The sequence below is a fragment of the Branchiostoma floridae genome, chromosome 19 (genome assembly GCF_000003815.2).
Source record: "Branchiostoma floridae strain S238N-H82 chromosome 19, Bfl_VNyyK, whole genome shotgun sequence".
In the NCBI taxonomy this organism is placed as follows: Eukaryota; Metazoa; Chordata; class Leptocardii; order Amphioxiformes; family Branchiostomatidae; genus Branchiostoma; species Branchiostoma floridae.
The window spans coordinates 7167773-7185619 of record NC_049997.1 but is presented as its reverse complement, the minus strand read 5'-3'; the positions used below and the strand labels follow the sequence as shown (position 1 = coordinate 7185619).

At 40.7% G+C, this 17847-nt stretch overlaps 2 protein-coding genes across 2 annotated transcripts in view; one reads left to right on the top strand and one right to left on the bottom strand.

Moving 5' to 3' along the window:
* The window catches only part of LOC118406878 (thymidine phosphorylase-like), a 9044-nt gene extending 2494 nt beyond the window's left edge, over nt 1-6550 (top strand). The window contains exons 2-10 of the mRNA XM_035807267.1: nt 84-286; nt 626-745; nt 1169-1277; nt 1597-1715; nt 2267-2429; nt 2943-3065; nt 3568-3672; nt 4634-4774; nt 5235-6550. Coding sequence (XP_035663160.1) covers nt 84-286; nt 626-745; nt 1169-1277; nt 1597-1715; nt 2267-2429; nt 2943-3065; nt 3568-3672; nt 4634-4774; nt 5235-5368 — 1217 coding nt within the window. The 3' untranslated portion in view covers nt 5369-6550. The remainder of the gene's footprint in view (nt 1-83; nt 287-625; nt 746-1168; nt 1278-1596; nt 1716-2266; nt 2430-2942; nt 3066-3567; nt 3673-4633; nt 4775-5234) is intronic.
* A 398-nt stretch (nt 6551-6948) lies between these two features.
* Nucleotides 6949-17847, bottom strand: part of LOC118406909 (pleiotrophin-A-like) — a 24804-nt gene continuing 13905 nt past the window's right edge. The window contains exons 2-6 of the mRNA XM_035807307.1: nt 12857-12948; nt 11897-12070; nt 11330-11467; nt 9802-10083; nt 6949-9151 (exon numbers count right to left, since the gene is read on the bottom strand). Coding sequence (XP_035663200.1) covers nt 9018-9151; nt 9802-10083; nt 11330-11467; nt 11897-12070; nt 12857-12944 — 816 coding nt within the window. The 5' untranslated portion in view covers nt 12945-12948 and the 3' untranslated portion in view covers nt 6949-9017. The remainder of the gene's footprint in view (nt 9152-9801; nt 10084-11329; nt 11468-11896; nt 12071-12856; nt 12949-17847) is intronic.

The window sequence follows — 17847 nt, the reverse complement described above, 5'->3', positions numbered from 1 at the left end:
GCTTATGTAACTGTGTTATGCCATGGAGGAATCTGCTTGGAGATTAGGGGTGACAGCCTTCTTGTTATATCTGTACTTTTCAGGTGCCATGTTGATGGCCATCTTCCTGAATGGGATGAACAGAGACGAGACCACCACACTGACTCGTGCGATGAGAGACTCGGGGAGCACGCTCAGCTTTCCCGCGGAGTGGGCGGGGCTCGTCGTGGATAAACACTCCACGGGAGGGGTCGGAGACAAGATCAGCCTTCCGCTCGCACCCGCCTTGGCAGCCTGCGGGTTAAAGGTCAGAGGGCACTGTCTCTGTAATGATGGGATATGGAAGAAGCCAGGCCGTGTAACTGTTCACTCAGCCTCAGACCTACCTTAGGCATGATCTAGACAGTTTTTCCCGATATCTGCGAGCCGACAACCTCTCGCCGACAGCTTTTTTTCAGCGTCTAGATGGAATTGCAATATCGCCAGTGATTAATGCATTGCGCAGATTGTACAGTGAACATTCTAGGACAAAGTGTATTTTGTTTCCTACATGCATGTGGTAAATCGTATCGCAAAATATACAAAGTCTATTAGTGTTAGGAGGAGTTAGAGGAATATTTTCCAATTGTTGGTTTGCCCTCCCCAGGTTCCCATGATCTCAGGACGAGGCCTGGGCCACACCGGAGGGACTCTGGACAAACTGGAGTCTATACCGAACTTCTCTGTGGACTGTACCACTGGTGAGATGGGGGACATACTGGGAAAGGTACAGTACAGTTACAATGTAGTTCTTATTGTGATGGACCAAGATTCCCTGTCGGGATGCTCTGGGCATCAGGATAGTTCACCCCTACATACAACTCATCCCAACACCCTGGTCAACTAAGCCCAATACCCTAGCTGGTCAACTCCACAACACTCTCGTTGACTTAGTTTGGGTTAGGGGTAAATAGAGTTAGTTATAGATAGGCCAAGTTGACCATGGTCAATGGGCAGAGTTGGTAAAGGCCAAAAGCATATTAAGATACCCGATGCTCTGGCTTTTTTCTCATCTTAAATGTTTCCTTCTACCTGCTTGCTTTCAAAGAGATAAATCCTCTTCTATTGATTCATGCATCTGAGCATACATAGTAGTATTTAACTTTTGTGTGCACTTCTGTTGTTTTGACTATTATCATTATCTTTCCAGGTTGGGTGCTGTATTGTTGGCCAGACTGCAGACATTGTTCCTGCAGACAAAATCATGTATGGCATCAGGGATGTCACTGGTACTGTGGAGTCTCTCCCACTCATCACAGGTAAAAGTAGAAACTTTATCATTAGTTTTTGCTGCTCATTATATTTTCCTTTATTTCATTCATGCTTATGATCTATCTATGCATTATCATAAGTGATAGCATGTTGGCAACTGAAGCGAATTCAAATGTTGTACATCCCGCTTCAGAAACACCACCTTGCCATTCTGTGTTAACCTCCTGAACGCTTTGTAAGAATGTCTTTACAAGTCTTGTAAAAGTAAATAGCGCCTTACCTATTTAGAGAGGTGATCTTAGTATTTATTTTAGTCAGATTGGATATTAACAGAAATGATGGACAAGTTCCTTCCTTCCTTTCCAGCTTCTATAGTCTCTAAGAAGGCTTCTGAGGGCCTGTCTGCACTGGTGCTGGATGTGAAGTATGGCCAGGCAGCCTTCATGAAGACCCTGGACAAGGCTAGGGACCTGGCACACAGTATGGTGAGTTCTGAGAGAAAGGGCAGTCACAATACAGTAGTAAAGCAGTTGTAATGTGACAGTAGCACTATTCAGTAACATTACTATCCTCCTTACCTGGCTTACATGTTGTGCTTTTTGGTGCTGAATATCTTTTCTGTTTTATGTTTTCTGGCGTCAGGTCTTGTACATGGCTTGCTTGCTGGCTTTTGTAATGGTGTTCAGTACCAAGGACAGGTACATTGCATTGAGTGAATGGTGTTCAGTACCAAGGACGGGAACATTGCATTGAGAAAATGGTGCTTGGTTGCAAGGTTGCACTGACAGGAATACTACATTGAGTGAATGGTGTTCAGTACCAAGGACAGGTATATTGCATTGAGTGAATGGTGTTCAGTACTACTAAGGACAGGCACATTGGATTGTTGAATGGTGTTTAGTACCAAGGACAAGCACATTGTATTGAGTGAATGGTGTTCAGTACAAGGACAGGCACAATGCATTCAGTAAAAATGGTATTCAGTATCACCAGAATGTTGCATCTAGTGAGCGAGTTATCTATTTTCCTTGTTTAGGTGTCAGCCAGTGAGGGGCTGGGAGTGAAGACTGTGGCCCTGCTGACCAGAATGGACAACCCCATCGGACTGACCATTGGTAATGGCCTGGAGGTGTGGGAGAGTCTATTATGTCTTCAGGGGGAGGGGCCACAGGATCTCAAGGAGCTGGTCTGTCAGCTTGGTAAGAAACTAATGAATGAATGAATGAATGAGTAAGTGAATGAATGAAGCAAGGTGTAGTTATGCTGTTAGCAGAAATGTAACAGAAATGCGGGAAGGTTGTTCCAGAAATGTTTGAAACGAGACGAGGTGTAATTATGTTGCGTTTTATATTTTGATTTTTGCTCTCTCGGAGTGGAGGAATTAAGGAAGGAAGGAAAGGAATGAATGAATGAATGAGTGAATGAGCGAATGAATGAATGAATGAATGAATGAATGAATGAATGAATGAATGTGTGGTTTAGATCTAGCTATGGGAGAGTCTATTTTGCTCAAAGGGAGGGATGACATTGTCTGCCAGCTGGCTATGGTAAGGATTTTAGAAGTGAAAGAATGAATGAAGAATAAATGAATGGAGGATATGAATCAATGTAATCTGAGGGGAGATATGATTATTAGGCTTTACAAACAATGAGAATAAAACAGCAATCTACTCTAATAAAATTACTTGACGTGTGTACTTTTGCTATCCTAGGAGGCCATCTACTGGCTCGTGTGGGTACTGCAGCCACGGCAGCAGAGGGAGCTGAGAGGATTGCAGAGAAGCTGAGAAATGGGAAGGCCTTACAGAAGTTCTGTGACATGATGGTGGCACAAGGTTTGGTTTGTTTGGTTTGGTTATACAGATCTCCATTAGTAACTGATATGTCACTTTTCTTTTTTGGAGTCCGGGTAATTTGTAGAGAATCACCAATTCTAGACGGAAGGATTTTGAACCATCGCACACCGCACCATCACACGTGTGGGGGTTCTTTAACGTGCATGGGGTGTGTCTCTCCCCAATTACACGGGACCTCCATTTTACGTCCTATCCGAGGGACGGTCCTAGCCTAAGCTAAGTACTCATTTTCACCTGAGTAAAGTGAAGAAAGTCGTGTAAATGCCTTTCCCAATGGCACAAGATCGGCAGCACGGCAGCCGGATTCAAACCCGCAACCTCTCGGTCACGGGCCGAACACGGTCCCGCTGCGCTACGCAGTTCAGCATTTTTAAAATCAGAACCAACAAATGAAATTTGTGTGGTTTTTGGCATCAATAGTAGGCTCACAGATTTTCTCACATTCCTGTAATGTACTTATTATATACATCATTTTCTCCAGGTGTGAAGCAGGAGACAGCAGAGGCACTGTGCTGCCCAGGCACTGATGTCTTCACCATCCTGCCCCGGGCTCAACATGTGGAGGATCTCTGCTGTCAAAGTAGTGGTAAGTACTTTCAGTAGCTAAATACTAGCTATGCTAGTCTTTGTAATAGCCATTGACTTAGGTATGCAAGCCTGTTATAGCTAAATACATGTATATCTCATGCTTAAGGCAAGCAGCACAACAAACAGGATTGTAGAGTATTTCTTTACACAACCAGTTAATCTTATATGCTGATGTTTTGATGCCTGTCAGCTTCCTCAGAGCTTCTTACTGTCATCGAAATGTCAGCAGGTAACATTAACTGGTTGCACGATGGTAAAATTTGGCCCAAAAATTTCCAGACTTCTATTTGGGGATTTAAATCACGTATCAAGTTCTATCTGATGTGATCGAACAGAACGCTGACGTGATCGAACAGAACGGGCGTTCTATTGGAGGTCACCCGCGGTCATCTGCAGGTTGTTACAGTAAACACGCAGAAAACACCCTTGCTTTCCTGGGTGCCGTGCGTCAGAAGAAAAACTAACATTTTCGCAAATATAAAACGTTCGGAACATGTGACATGTAACAAAGCTGCTGGCGTCATTATTGGTGACCTTGAATATTACACTTGTTTAGGACCGATCTAAATATGGTATTTGTTTTTTTGTGCACCAAACACCCTTTCTAAATCAACCAGCTAAGCACATTACAGAAAACATTGAGACAAAACTGTGCAGCACACGTACACGGTAAGATTTGACGTGTACACACTGCCAGTTTTCATTTAAACTCGACGAGACATGTGCGAGAGGTTGCTTTTCTAACTATCACAATCTTGTAGAAGATGTTTCAGTCACCGTCAGCCCTCCGCCGGGACCGCACGGGAGCTCCAGTAACCCGATACTCTACGTTCGATTGGAAACTTTTTGGCCTAATTTGACCATCGTGTTGTGTAAAAGAAAACTCTACAATCCAATGACCTACCAACCTGATGAAGTTATTTCTGGAGAGCAAGAAACATTCTTTATTCTACGTCCAGGATTTATCCAGTCTATCGATGCCCTGGAGTTGGCGCGAGTGTCAGCGGAGCTCGGAGCAGGGCGGTCTAAAGCGGGGGAGGCTGTCAATCATGCAGTCGGGCTGCAGCTGCTGAAAACTGTGGGGGCAAAGGTCACAAAAGGTGAAAATATTTCCCTTTCTCAACTCATAAAGGACCTGTCAAAAAATCCTGATGTTAGTTACAATTAAAGATGGTTTGCTTGGTAAACACACACTAGGGGAAGTCTACTGCACAGGCGTGAGGAGTGGACGTCTAAATCCGGAGCTCCCGCTTTCCCCTCAAATTTTATCCTTTCCTACCCTATTTTTCCTCTTCCCTTGGCCCTACTTTTCCCTCTACCTACCCAATCCGACCCTGAAACAGCTCTTGTCCCGACCCAAGCAACAACCATGAACGATCACAAACAACTTGCTGCATGTCTTTTTATTCATAATTGCATTGAAAATTTACCCAGAGCATCACACAAGGTCCTTCCCCCATCTAAACTACACATTAGTCCCATTTTGGGTTGTTTGTGGTGTTCAGCCACAAAATACAATCTTTTGAAATGTCTGTAGTAACATTTTTTGTTTTATTCTAGGGGATGTTTGGGTCAAGGTTCATCACCAAGGAGATTGTGTCTCACCCAATCACATCACAAGGCTGCAAAACTCCCTTCTTGTTGGAGGGGAAAGTGTGGAGGTTGGTTCTAGGGTCACGGAGGTCATTTCTTAGGTGGAATTTAGAGGATTTAAGCTGAAACTTCCAAATGTCACAGTCACAGAATCACAGTGTAAAATTGAATTCCAGTTAACTTAATATATATACTGGATGTTAAGTTTAAGGCATATGTATTAAAATGTCTTAATATGATTTGAATAACAAAAGATGGGCTGGTCAAACCAACACCTTACACTGTAAGAGTTAATAACAAGTTTGCAACATTACATGTGTAATATAATATATTACATACAACTGATCTTGCTGAACTAAAGTAATGTTTTTTCAAAGTTTTACTTTATCAAGTGTATCAAGACCTCTAATATGTCTCATGTTCATGTTATATTTTTACGATCAGTTTTTTTTAGGGTATCACCATGATCATTGCCTTTATATCTTTCAACAGTTTGGATGTTATGAAACATGTTTGGGCTTGTAAGATGCTAGAATGACAGAAATGAGTATAGAAAATATGGCACATATCATATTTTCCTAGACAAAATGTATGTACATGTAAAAGGAGCTCCTTGTTTACACTTTTGTAATGGATACCAGTATCATGTGGTCTTCTTCAGTCAAACTAAAAAAAGCATGGTACTTTTAAAATTCATAAGGGAAAGAAATGTGATAGATTTTAATCTAGATCTTGTAATGTTAGCGTTCAAACAATAATCGAGAGAAAATAGAAATATTGACAAGATGCACAACATATTTTTGTGAACAAATAGATGTATTTAGCAATTGTTAAAGAACTTAACATTATTTTCTTATAAGTATCTAACATGAAAGTATCCCAGTTAGGAAATCTGGCAATGGCCACTACCAAAGACCACTGGATGAGTGCTAATTTGACTGTATCATATATGAACTATTTTTGAATGAGATGTGATTTTTATATGGTAAAGAAATCATTGCGTACATATGTAGAAATATAATGATAGTTTGTTAATTAATTTTTGCTGCTGTTAGTGGTGAGGGAATTGCATCACTTGGAAATGTACTAGTAATATTCTTGCTAATATATGTACGATCAAACATTGTTGTCAGATCTGTATCAAGAGCTCATTATGGGTGCTTTTTGATTACAGGGGAATCACAATACTATCATAATGTTATAGTTTCAATACAAACCCTGCTCCCCAAATTAATAGCAGGCAGTGGTATCCAGCCGTAATATAGCTCCCGAGTCTCTTCGTATTTGTCTATTGCATTCATCTATTTTGGAATGATGAACAATATGAACAATCTCATTGCAATGCTCGAAATATTTTTTTTAGCCAGTTTGCCCAGGTGAGTCAAAAGCCAGGTTGCACCATCAACATTTCAGGTTGCCCCACTTCAAAGTTATTACTTTCTTCAAATCAGCTACTTGTCCATTATCAAACAAAATGTGGCTGCATTTGCAAATGTGCAAGTGGGTATTTTGAGCACTGCATTGCATGAAGTTTTAGCTTATAATCTCTTCCTTGCTCTACAAGATGCACTCCAATTCCATTGCCAGCTTGAGGCTGAGTATTATTCTGACTTTGCACAGTAATGAATGGAAGTGGAACCGTTATTGTCCAGAACAATGAAAAGAAGACAAGACAAAGGTGTACATTCTGATACACTATATTCTAGTTGTGTGAGTTGACATAGAAGAATATACAATGCATCATCACTTATACTGAGAATGTTTTACAAACAAGACCTTTTGAACAGTATGAATGAACACTAACGCACATCCGAAAGAAATTGTACCATCTGGTAGTGTACAGTACGTGCTTGTTTTATATGACAGTCGACACCTAAGCCTAGCAAATAAATTTGTTTCCAAATACTGTACATGAAGAAATGTTTGAGGTAGTTTTATGTCCGCACTATTCGCGGTGGCCACTTCACCACGAACTTAAAACCACCGCAAACATTTTTCCACTACAGTACATTTGTATGTGACTACAGTGTATCATGCATATGGCACTACCGCGAACTTAAAACCACAGTGAACACTCCATTTTCCCACTACCACGAACGTAAGTCCCCGCAAACTTAAATGCATTAATGTTACCCTGTGTAGTTTCAGAGCTAAAGCCAATACTATGTCAATTTTAAGCTGATTTACCAACATTTTTTTTTTTCCAATGTCTCTTAGGATATGCTTACTCAACTTTTGCAGTGTTCTCTATGTACCGAATTTACATGTCTGAGTACACATTAATGGTGAAGTACTTGAGTATGTGTTACGTTTGTCACTCGAAACGTCCGAAAGTAAATATCCGTTTTTTTATCCAGTTGTACAGATTGAATTGTATTTAAGTATGTGTTGAATAATAGCTTCCCTAGTGTTGAATATTTGCTCATTTACTTGAGTATACTACATATTATTTCACGTAAAATGTAGAATTTAGTTCAAACTGCTAAAATCAAATCAATGAATCTATTACGTATAGAAAAAATGTAGGAATATGCACATAAAAGATTATTACAGGAACAAAGTGTTGCAACAACAACCTTTTACTGAGACTACATCTGAATAATTGACATCAACTTGGTTACTTTTTTACTGGCCATCTTTTTGTCACAACAACTTATTTCTAGCTACCATGATTACTTATAGTTATTATTGTGGTTCAAAAGACAATTTTCGTGTATGACAACAACACATGCCTTAACTTCCTTTTGGCAATTGTCCTGGTGCAGATGACCATTTTCAAGTCTTAAAACAACAAGTCATTTCTAAATCTCTGACACAATTTTTTGTCCAAACAACTATTCTCACTGGCTATCATCCTGGTTCTAATAAAACACAATAATATAATATATAGTGAAAGAAACCTTGACAACTGTAGCTTAGTCCTTACCTAACTTCCTTGCTTAGTCTAAGAACGATTAAGAAGACATAAAAATCAACTAGGTTCTTCAGTTAGTACTGCATGGTGCCTGACAAACTCCAATTCTTGAGATAAAGGACCACTAAAACCATAACTAAAACGTGACAGAATTCAACCCCTCTTTAACACTGTACTTTACAAAAACAACTGAGCTAACGGCACATACAATGCTTTTTACAGAAACTGCTTTCAAATTGTATCAATCTTAAGCACACTTCTCTAGCTGTTGATCCCTTGTACTTAAGCTGTTACTATCTGTTAAACGCCAGTCTAGATGACAACTTCTGCAACATAGTAATCCCCAAGTAGATCATCCATTGCAAAAACAGTATCCATGGCCCAAAACAGTATACATTGGCCAACAGGATAACTGCATGCCTTCAGTTGAAAGATACAAAGAGTATCAAAATCCAATTGTTATCAAATTAAACTGCTTTTGCCAAGTACTGAGAATGTAGAAATGTTTGCGATAGTTTTATGCTTGCAGTTTTTGCCGTGACCACTTCACTGCGAAAACTACAGCAAAAATTTTTTTTTGTCTTCTGGCTGTCCGTAAAGGCACCAGAGTTTCCTTAATTGTACAGTATGTAAATACAGTGCTATCACAAACTCAAAACTACCGCAAACACTTCACTTTCTCTTAATGGCGAAATCAAATCCTTGTGAACTTAAATGCAGTTAGAGTAGTTGTAGACTCATTGACCAATGTAAATTGTTTCAGCCCATGGATATATACTGTCGTTGCCAAAATCTGATCTGCTTGGAGATTACAACAGTGAGCAGGCAACAGCTGACTAGCAGTTGCGGACTTGAGTGGCCCTCTGTTGGCACCTGCGCTTCTCGGCTCCCGACATGATGGGGCGGGTCCTGGTCTGCTTGTTGTCCACACACTCCCCGAACTCACTCCAGGCACCGTACTGGCACGGCCCTGTGGAAAGGAAAACACGATCGTGAGATTGTGCAGCGTAATCGGCTGCGCGTCGGGCTCAGGCCCAAGAGGTCCCGGGTTCGAACCCTGTCTCACCGATCTTGAGCCCTTGGGAAAGGTACTTTACACGACTTTCCTCACTTCACTCAGATGAAAATGAGTAGCTAGCTTTGGCTAAGGACATCCCTCGGATAGAACATTAAATAAAGACCCTGCCATAATGATCAGCATAATGATCGTGGGTACTAAAGGAAGAAAGAAATGAACTTACGTTCTAATTAATCATGAAAATTCAAGTGCCCACATAAAGAAACAATATCAAACCAGTCAACTTACTGTAAATCTGTTCACACTAATTCTTTTTTAAGACAGTGTGAATGTGCTTTATTTGTGCCACAGTATTTTACTGATAGCAAACTTCCTTTCCACAAACCACCAACATAAATCCCACCAAAAATTCATGAATTTACAGTATACAGAACAGGTCACTTTTACGATACATGTAGATACAAATGTACATGCTATGACAGTTATTTGCGCCATAATGACATACACAAACACACGTCATACATGTACAGTTTTGTGAAATATCATATCACAGATTTTGTAAAGTCTTGTAGTGTACACAGCTTCAGCTGAATACAACCCACCCTTGGGAGTTGCAGCTTCCCCGTTAATTTCTGGCTTCTTGGCTCTTTTCTCCTTCCTTGCTGCCTTGCGTGCCTCCTTGCGGGCAGCCTTTTTCGCTGCCTTTTTTGCAGCCTTCCCAGTCACGGCCTCTCCGTCTCCCACCATCTTGTCCTTACATCTCTTGGTCTTGACGATCTCCTGTTGGCAGAGGGTGGGGTCTCCCTCCTTCAGCTGCTTGGTGACGGTGAAGGTGTTGCTTTCCTCGTTACAGTCTGTTGCTTCCTTCTTTTGATACTTGCAGGCTTTTTTTTGAAAGAAAAAACATCATAAAGACCATTAAATCAAGTTTTTTTAGCCTCTACCAGGGTTGTAGCCAGCACCCGTCCTTCTGTCCTTTGACGGAATTTTGCAGCTGGGGACGGAAAAAAAAATTGCCCATTCCATCCTCTGTGACGGACAAAAATCGATATGTTAAGATCTAAAAACTTTCTAACTTGTGTAATTTTTCACCAAAACAGATGCCATTGAACAGCTAAGTCTACCAGCAAAATTTACACCTCAAAATGCAGAAAATAGTGTTCAAACGGGTCTAGATTTTAAAATTTCCTGTGTGAGCATGCCCCTGACCCTAGGAACGTTGCCCTTTCAGCGCAATGTCTCACGCCATGGGTGCTCGAGAGGATTCAAAATCGAGGGGACGGAAATGATTTCAGGCTGGCTACAACCCTGGCCTTTACATATTCATGAAATATTGAGACTGGATTCCTGGACTTCAGCTTTTTGGTGACTGTGAAGGTGCTGCTTTCCTCATTACAGTCTGTGGCTTCCTTCCTTTGATATTTGCAGGCTTTTTGAAAGGAAAAAACATCACAAAGACCATTAAATTAAGCTTTTTTTAGCCTCAGAGTCTACATATTCATGAAGTATTGAGACTGGACTGCTGGCCTTTAGCTGTTTGGTGACAGTGAAGGTGCTGCTGTCCTCGTTACAGTCTGTAGCTTCCTTCCTTTGATACTTGCAGGCTTTTTTCGGAAGGAAAAAAAAACATCATAAAGACCATTCAAATATTTCAATTGAGATATTTTTTTAGCCTGTACATATTCATGAAATACTGAGACTGGCCTGCTTGCAACTTTTCACTTAGGCCAGGTCAGAGATGAGGTTGGAGGAAGAGCTGGATCATCTTATGAAAAGATAATGATGACAGACTGGCAATTAATAGGCTGATATACATATGGGAAAATGATCTTAAAAGAATCACGGTATCAAATGACAATGTCATAATGACCACAAAAATGCATGATTTTTCAGAGATCATGAGTTAAACCTTAGAAACAAATGACCATTCGGCCAATGTTATTAGTATTACTTCGTGGTGCTAACTTGATAATTTGCGCGAATTAAGAATCCTCACCACCTGTCCAAATGGACCAAATTTTAGCGGTCCTGAGTGGTCTTCTTCGCCAGGTTTGACTGTAACTGCCATCTTGTTTTCCTGTCAAAATCAGATGTAGCAAAATGCTTCTTTTCAGTAGCTGTAACACCCACCTCCCTTGCACACCCGTGTCTGTACGACCTCTGACTCGCAGGTCGCGCCCTTGACCGCCCGCTTCAGCTCCAGCGTGCGAGACTCCATGTTGGTGTCCGCATCACACTCTTCCCATGGTGCACGGCGGTAGCGGCAGTCTGAAGGCAAAGAAATGTATCATTTCTGTCATATGAAGATGTCATACTTTATATTTTCATATTAATCTTTTCTAGTCAACTTGATTGGTACCCACTGTACAGTTTGCCAATTTGGATCTTCCCTTCTTGAATGCTATTATTGGTAAAGCACTATTCAACTGAAAATTCACAGTAATGAATATACAGCCATTCAGTTTTGAACTGTTTAAAGAATTCATCTACAAATGTTTGATTATGATAGCAACTAAATAGACCACAAAAATGGTCAAAAGTTTCAGGTAGTATCCCCAACCCATACCCTCAATCACTGAAGAAGGGGGTGGATGCTGTATGAAATGTCTGACCGTTTAAAAAATCTCAATACACAGTTGCTCGTGTATCTATCATCATGTAAATCTTATCATCTCAATCTATTAACTTGGTACTGACCTCCATACTCCTTGCGCCTGCCACACGGGATGCGACACTTGATGGTCTTGCTGAGTATTTTACAGTTAGGCCCCTCCTGAGTCCCCTGGCGCTGTCCCAGCCCACAGTCCCCTTCAGCAGGCACGCACGGCTGCCAGGTCCAGCCACTGCAGCCCTCCTGGGGACCCTTCTTGCCTGGGGAAAGGCAAATTAGATTCTCAGGATTCTACAACAAACAAAAAATGATGAATAAGGAAAGTAGCCAGTTGTAACATCACTGGAAACAATCTATAAGATGGCCACTTGCATTGATGATGTTAAATGCAATATGGCGGTGGCCGCAGACGTCAACAAAAACAAAACAGGTTTTGCTATCGCGAATGTGTAATGAAGGGAACTTTGATTATGATGAGCAGATTTTCAAGGTAGTGTATGATCACGATCCCCCTCGGCGGGCACGCACGGCTGCCAGGTCCAGCCACTGCAGCCCTCCTGTGGACCCTTCTTACCTGGGGAAACCCGGAAAGATGAAATAAATTTTCAGGATTATAAAACAAACAAAAAATGAAGCGAACTTACATGTAGATATGATGTGCAGATTTTTAAGGAGAGAATATATGATCATAAGGAAAATTGTGTGGATTATGATGTGTCAGAATATTATCTTCAGCTTGGAGGTAAGATCATCACATCTTGTAGTTTACCTCAAACCTGCAAGGTGGCGCCATTGACAAACCAGCATGCGGTGGACAGGGTAGGATACTGTGGCCATAAATTTACATGTTCCAAATATGAAATTCAATGGTCTTCAATTACAGAATAGAAAATTTACAATACTTAATACTCTAATGATACAACAACCAGAATTCTCGACAATGATAAGGCAGCCTTTAAAAACTTCTGACATTATAAGTACCACAGTGTGAATGTGGTATATGAATTATACTCTTCAAACCAAACTTTTATTAAAAAACTGTGTACCTCTGCGACGTTTTCCCTCAGTGTCTTCCTGTGCTAGGAGACAGTTCACCATCACACACAGCAGGGCGATCAGCAGTAGTGTCTTCATCGTGCTGCAACAATAACAACAACAACAACGTTATATTACATTCGTCAAGAGGGTTATGCTTCTGGTCCGTAAGTGGGCTGGATGTGGTGTGTGTGAGAGTTTGTTTGTGGCCAGCAGAACTTGAGATGCTAAAGATGGATTCTTAATCCTTGACAAACCTTAAGTCAAGTTAGATTATGGGCATCCTACTACTAATTTGATAGCTGGTATTCTGGACAAGCTACATTTTGTATGATCATGATTTTTGAGTGGCAGATAGCTAATATTGTTTATCAAGATTTTATCTATTCATTTACTGATAGCTACATGTAACTCATTTGTGAAAGGGTATACGAGGTGGCTATCACTTTTCCAAGATGTGAACCCGAAGACGTCCGAAATGTAAGGTTTCAACCACGCACACCAGGATGGACACCCTACTCTTTTAAATGAGAGCGGTGGATTCTTTAACATGCTTAAGGTGTACCTCCCCTCAAACACGGGACCTCCAGCTCAATGTCACATCCAAGAGGACGTCATTATCCAAAGCTAGTAGTCCATGGGCCAGAGGAAAAATCGGTACCTCCGAGGTGGCAAATTCTCCTTGTTATTTTTGAATAGTAGAAGGCCTGTGGCATATATTTTGACGTGATAGCCATTCTGGTATGGTAGCTTTCTACTGGCACTCATTTTCACCTGAGTCAAGTGAGGAAATACTGTAGGCATAAAGTACCCTTCCCAAGGGCCGGCATAACACTAGGAGCTGCCACTGGGATTCAAACTCAGAACCTTCTGATTCAACAGCCATATCTACAAGACCAGCTTACCGTCTTTGGCAACATAACCTTGATGTATGCGAATCTCATTTACATACCGCACAATGTGACAAGTGTTATGATGATAACGTTCAAAGGGGAAGTATTATAGGTAATACCGAAATGTTATCAATGCTTCGCTGCCTCTACAGGAAATTGGAGAAGTGTAAGAAAATTTGGTTACTCCAGATTATCCAAGCTTCAGTGCCTCTAAATAAGAAAATTGGGCCCGCTGATTTCATTATCAACACACAACCACGCAGAAATTAACTTTAAAAAGGTAGGTAGTGAAGTCCCATAGCCTTTTTGAGAACGTATAAACATTGGCTTGTTATCCACTGTTTCTAGGACATGGGTAGGTATTGGAAAGCAAGAGCCCATCCCTCTCCTTCTATAATCCATCACCTTTTGGTATCCCCCATTGAAGTCCAGTGCCTCTAAATGAGAAAATTGGTGGGCCCCCTGATTTCATTATCAACACACAACCACACAGAAATTAACTTAAAAAAGGTAGATTGTCCCATGGACTTTTTGAGGACGTAGGGACAGTGGTTGAAATTGTTATCCACTGTTATCTAGGGCACAGGTAGTATTGGAAAGCAGAGCCCATCCTAGCCTGAATAAATCTCGCTTATAGCAGCCCGGCAACATCCGCCGGCCGCAGGGAGGGGCCAGGTACAGCCCTGGACAGCAGAGTTTGTATTACACATCCCTTTCCTTCCACCACCTTTTTGCATCCCCAACCCAAACCCACTATGACTATGAGCATCTGAGTGAAAACCAGATATAAAGTGCCTTTCCCAAGGTACCCTGGGGGCCATCCGGATCGGGCAGCTAGGACAGTTTATTGGGTGGCCCAAGACAGTCAGGCCCGCAGAGCTCCTATAAGCGCCCCAAGGAGTTTAAGCCCGAAGGAGGTCCACTTTACCCCCAGAAAGGGTAGCAATAACTCCTTCTGGCTTAAACTCCCCAGGAGCGCTAATGTGAGATTGGCGGGCTGACTGCCTTGGCTCCCCGAACAAAACTTGCTAGCTACCCGGTCCTGTCTGGTTCCCAGGGTATTCCCAAGGACACAATGTGTACTAGCTAAGAAACACCGGGAGTTGACCCCTGACATCTACATCCTTAGTCTACAAACCTAGCCAAAAACTACCCATTCAACATCACACAAATCTTAAGTTAACGTTAACCCTTTTGACAGACACTGACCTGATGAGGTTGACGGTAACTGTTCTTGCTGACACAACATTGACACTAAAATGACATGAGGACTACTTGTTAAAGAGTTGCGTGCAAACTCCAGGCATTCCAACCACCACCTTGGTGCTGCTTACAGTTACACCCAACAGCATGTTTCTGACACATGTTGCTGCTTAGCTCTCGGGTTTAGGTGCCAAATTGTGCCAACAATTCTCCACAAAAGTGAGAAGCAATATCCTGAGGTCCTAGTCATAGACTTAATCTTAAACATATGCAAAAAACAACAATATTCAGAGGATATGATTCATCTTACTTACGTCCATAGACAGACCTGCTTTATTTTTCAGTCACGCATCACAGCCAACGATTTAAAGATGATCCTTTTCCTGTGCCAACTCGCTACCAATAAAACTTATTAAAAGGGAGCCTTAATATAAAATTACATACAAGATCTCCAATGGTGTACAGAAACTTAAATTTTAAGTTTCATACTGCTCCAGAGGGTTAAGAGTGTTCCAGTGCCATTGACTACAATGTAGTACCAAATTAACAGCAAGTTGCAATAATTATTGTATTTCTTAGTATTGACACCAATTAATAATGACTACTTTACCCAGCTGCAGGTACAACATAAAAAACAAACATCCTCCTCCTAGTCATAGACTTAATCATGAACATACGCAAAAAACAACAATATTCAGAGGACGTGATTCATCTTATGTACGTCAATAGGCAAAAAAACAACAATATTCAGACAAATTTATATGATTCATCCTATGTACGTCAATAGACAGGCCTGTTTCATCTTTCAGTCACGCATTTCATGATTTAAAGATGATCTTTTCATGCGCCAAACTAATAAATGTAACAAGTAACATGGACTGATGGCGCCTTGTGGATACAGGGCTCGAAATACCACCTGCATAGGCAGGTTAGTGCATGTAAAATTGGTGCTGTGCAGGTATTTCTGGTGTCTACCTGCACCTAATCTGCACTGGTCCATGTACTGGTTTTTACGCATAAATGTCCTATGATGTAGGTGTATGTGGATAATTGTTATTGGCTGCATTGATTGTTACCACCTATAAAGTATAAAAGAAAACATAGCAATGGTTCCTGAACAATTTTAGTATGATCCATACTTCCTACTCTCATGTCCCTAATAAACGTACCGGGACGTTTATTTTTTTCCCAGGAAAATTCCACCCGGTACGTTCTTATTTGGGACGGTACGTTTATTATTTCTTTGAAAATTGGGGCTTTGCTAACCAGGGACAACCGCATAATAAAAAGTTTGGGGTTTTCTGTCCATATGTCCGCGGTATTTTTGCTCAAAATTCACTATTTTTGGCCGAAGCTGCTCGGATTTCCCCTCCACTGTGACCCAAACATCCTAGCGATTATGTAAAATATCGGTCGATTTCGCTATGAATGTACAAAATAAATGTTATTATTGGGAAAATAAGCCGCCACACTGACGTTTTGAAGCACAATTTTTTATATAAACAACTTTTACAGTCTCTATTTACATCGTAAATGAACACACTGATCACATAATTTTAGCATGTACATGTACAGTATATTTCCGACCATGTGGTTCCATGCGCTATCGGCAGCGTCAACGGGGCGGACGAATAATTCCTTCACAAAAGAAACAACAATTAGAACCTTCTTTCCCTTGTAATGTGGGTTTTGGGGCTGCAAATTCTCCAAAAACAGCAGAAATCCGTCCGTAAAAACAGCTTTTAACTTGAAGAAAAAGACCGAAACTGATCCAACATGGCTGCCAGGAATAACACGCACTGACAGTAAAGCTAGCACCCTGTTGCGCGGCAGATTCGAATCACTAAAATGAGGCCGTAAACGGGTGAAAATGATTTTATTTCGGTGAAATGATGGGTACAAAATGTCATATATATTTTCAAGAGTGTTGAATTTCAGAAATAATCATAAAATTTTCTAATTTTAGCGGTTTCTAGTGTCAAAATATAATCTGTAACATATTTAGTATTTGTGGCCTGAATGCTGGGCTACTTCACAGACGAGCTCTCACAAAAACTTTGTGAACAGTTTGTGTCCATTTTGGGAGTGTTGATGTGTGTTTTAATTGGTGGTTATGTCTAAAACATATATGGTTGAGTACTTGGAGCTATATTTATAATGATTTTATTGATATGCCAATAATTTTAAGTAATGTACAAAAATATTTATTGATTACTTGCTTCAAGTTCTGAGTAGAAAATTCATACATCATGTAAATTTTCACTTGTTGAATTTGAAAGCACTGTTGGCCCCCGGTTAGGAGTCTGTATACATTTCATTAGAAAATGGAGAAAATATTATAATTTGAACAAGATATCTATAGTTATTCAATATTCATTATTCATACAGCTATATTTAACTGATTTGGTGATCAGGTATAAGTAAATAAAAATAACCTACCTGTTTATTTGTTATTATCTTCTTTCCCTTGAACAGAAGTAGCATGGTCAATTTGGTCATTTTCCGGGGGGTATGTTTATTCCGGGGGGTATGTTTATTAGATTTTGAAGATTTGTCCGGGGGGTATGTTTATTCCGGAAGGTATGTTTATTAGGGACATGAGAGTAAATGTGGTGCAGGTAAAATTAGTCTGGTGCAGGTAATTTTCAATGTTACCTGCACCAGTGCAGGTGTGCAGAAAAAGTATTTTGAGGCCTGGAATACATGATCTCCAATGGTGTACGGAAAATTAAACTGTTAAAAATTTAGTAGGAAGTTTTATAGTGGTCTACAAAGGATACATGACACTGATACTGATGAGGGATAAGAATGTTCCAGTGCCAAGATGTACAATGTAGTACCAATTGAAAATGACTACTAAGTATTGGAGTACTATGCAGAGCTTGTTTACCAATCTTGAATTCCGG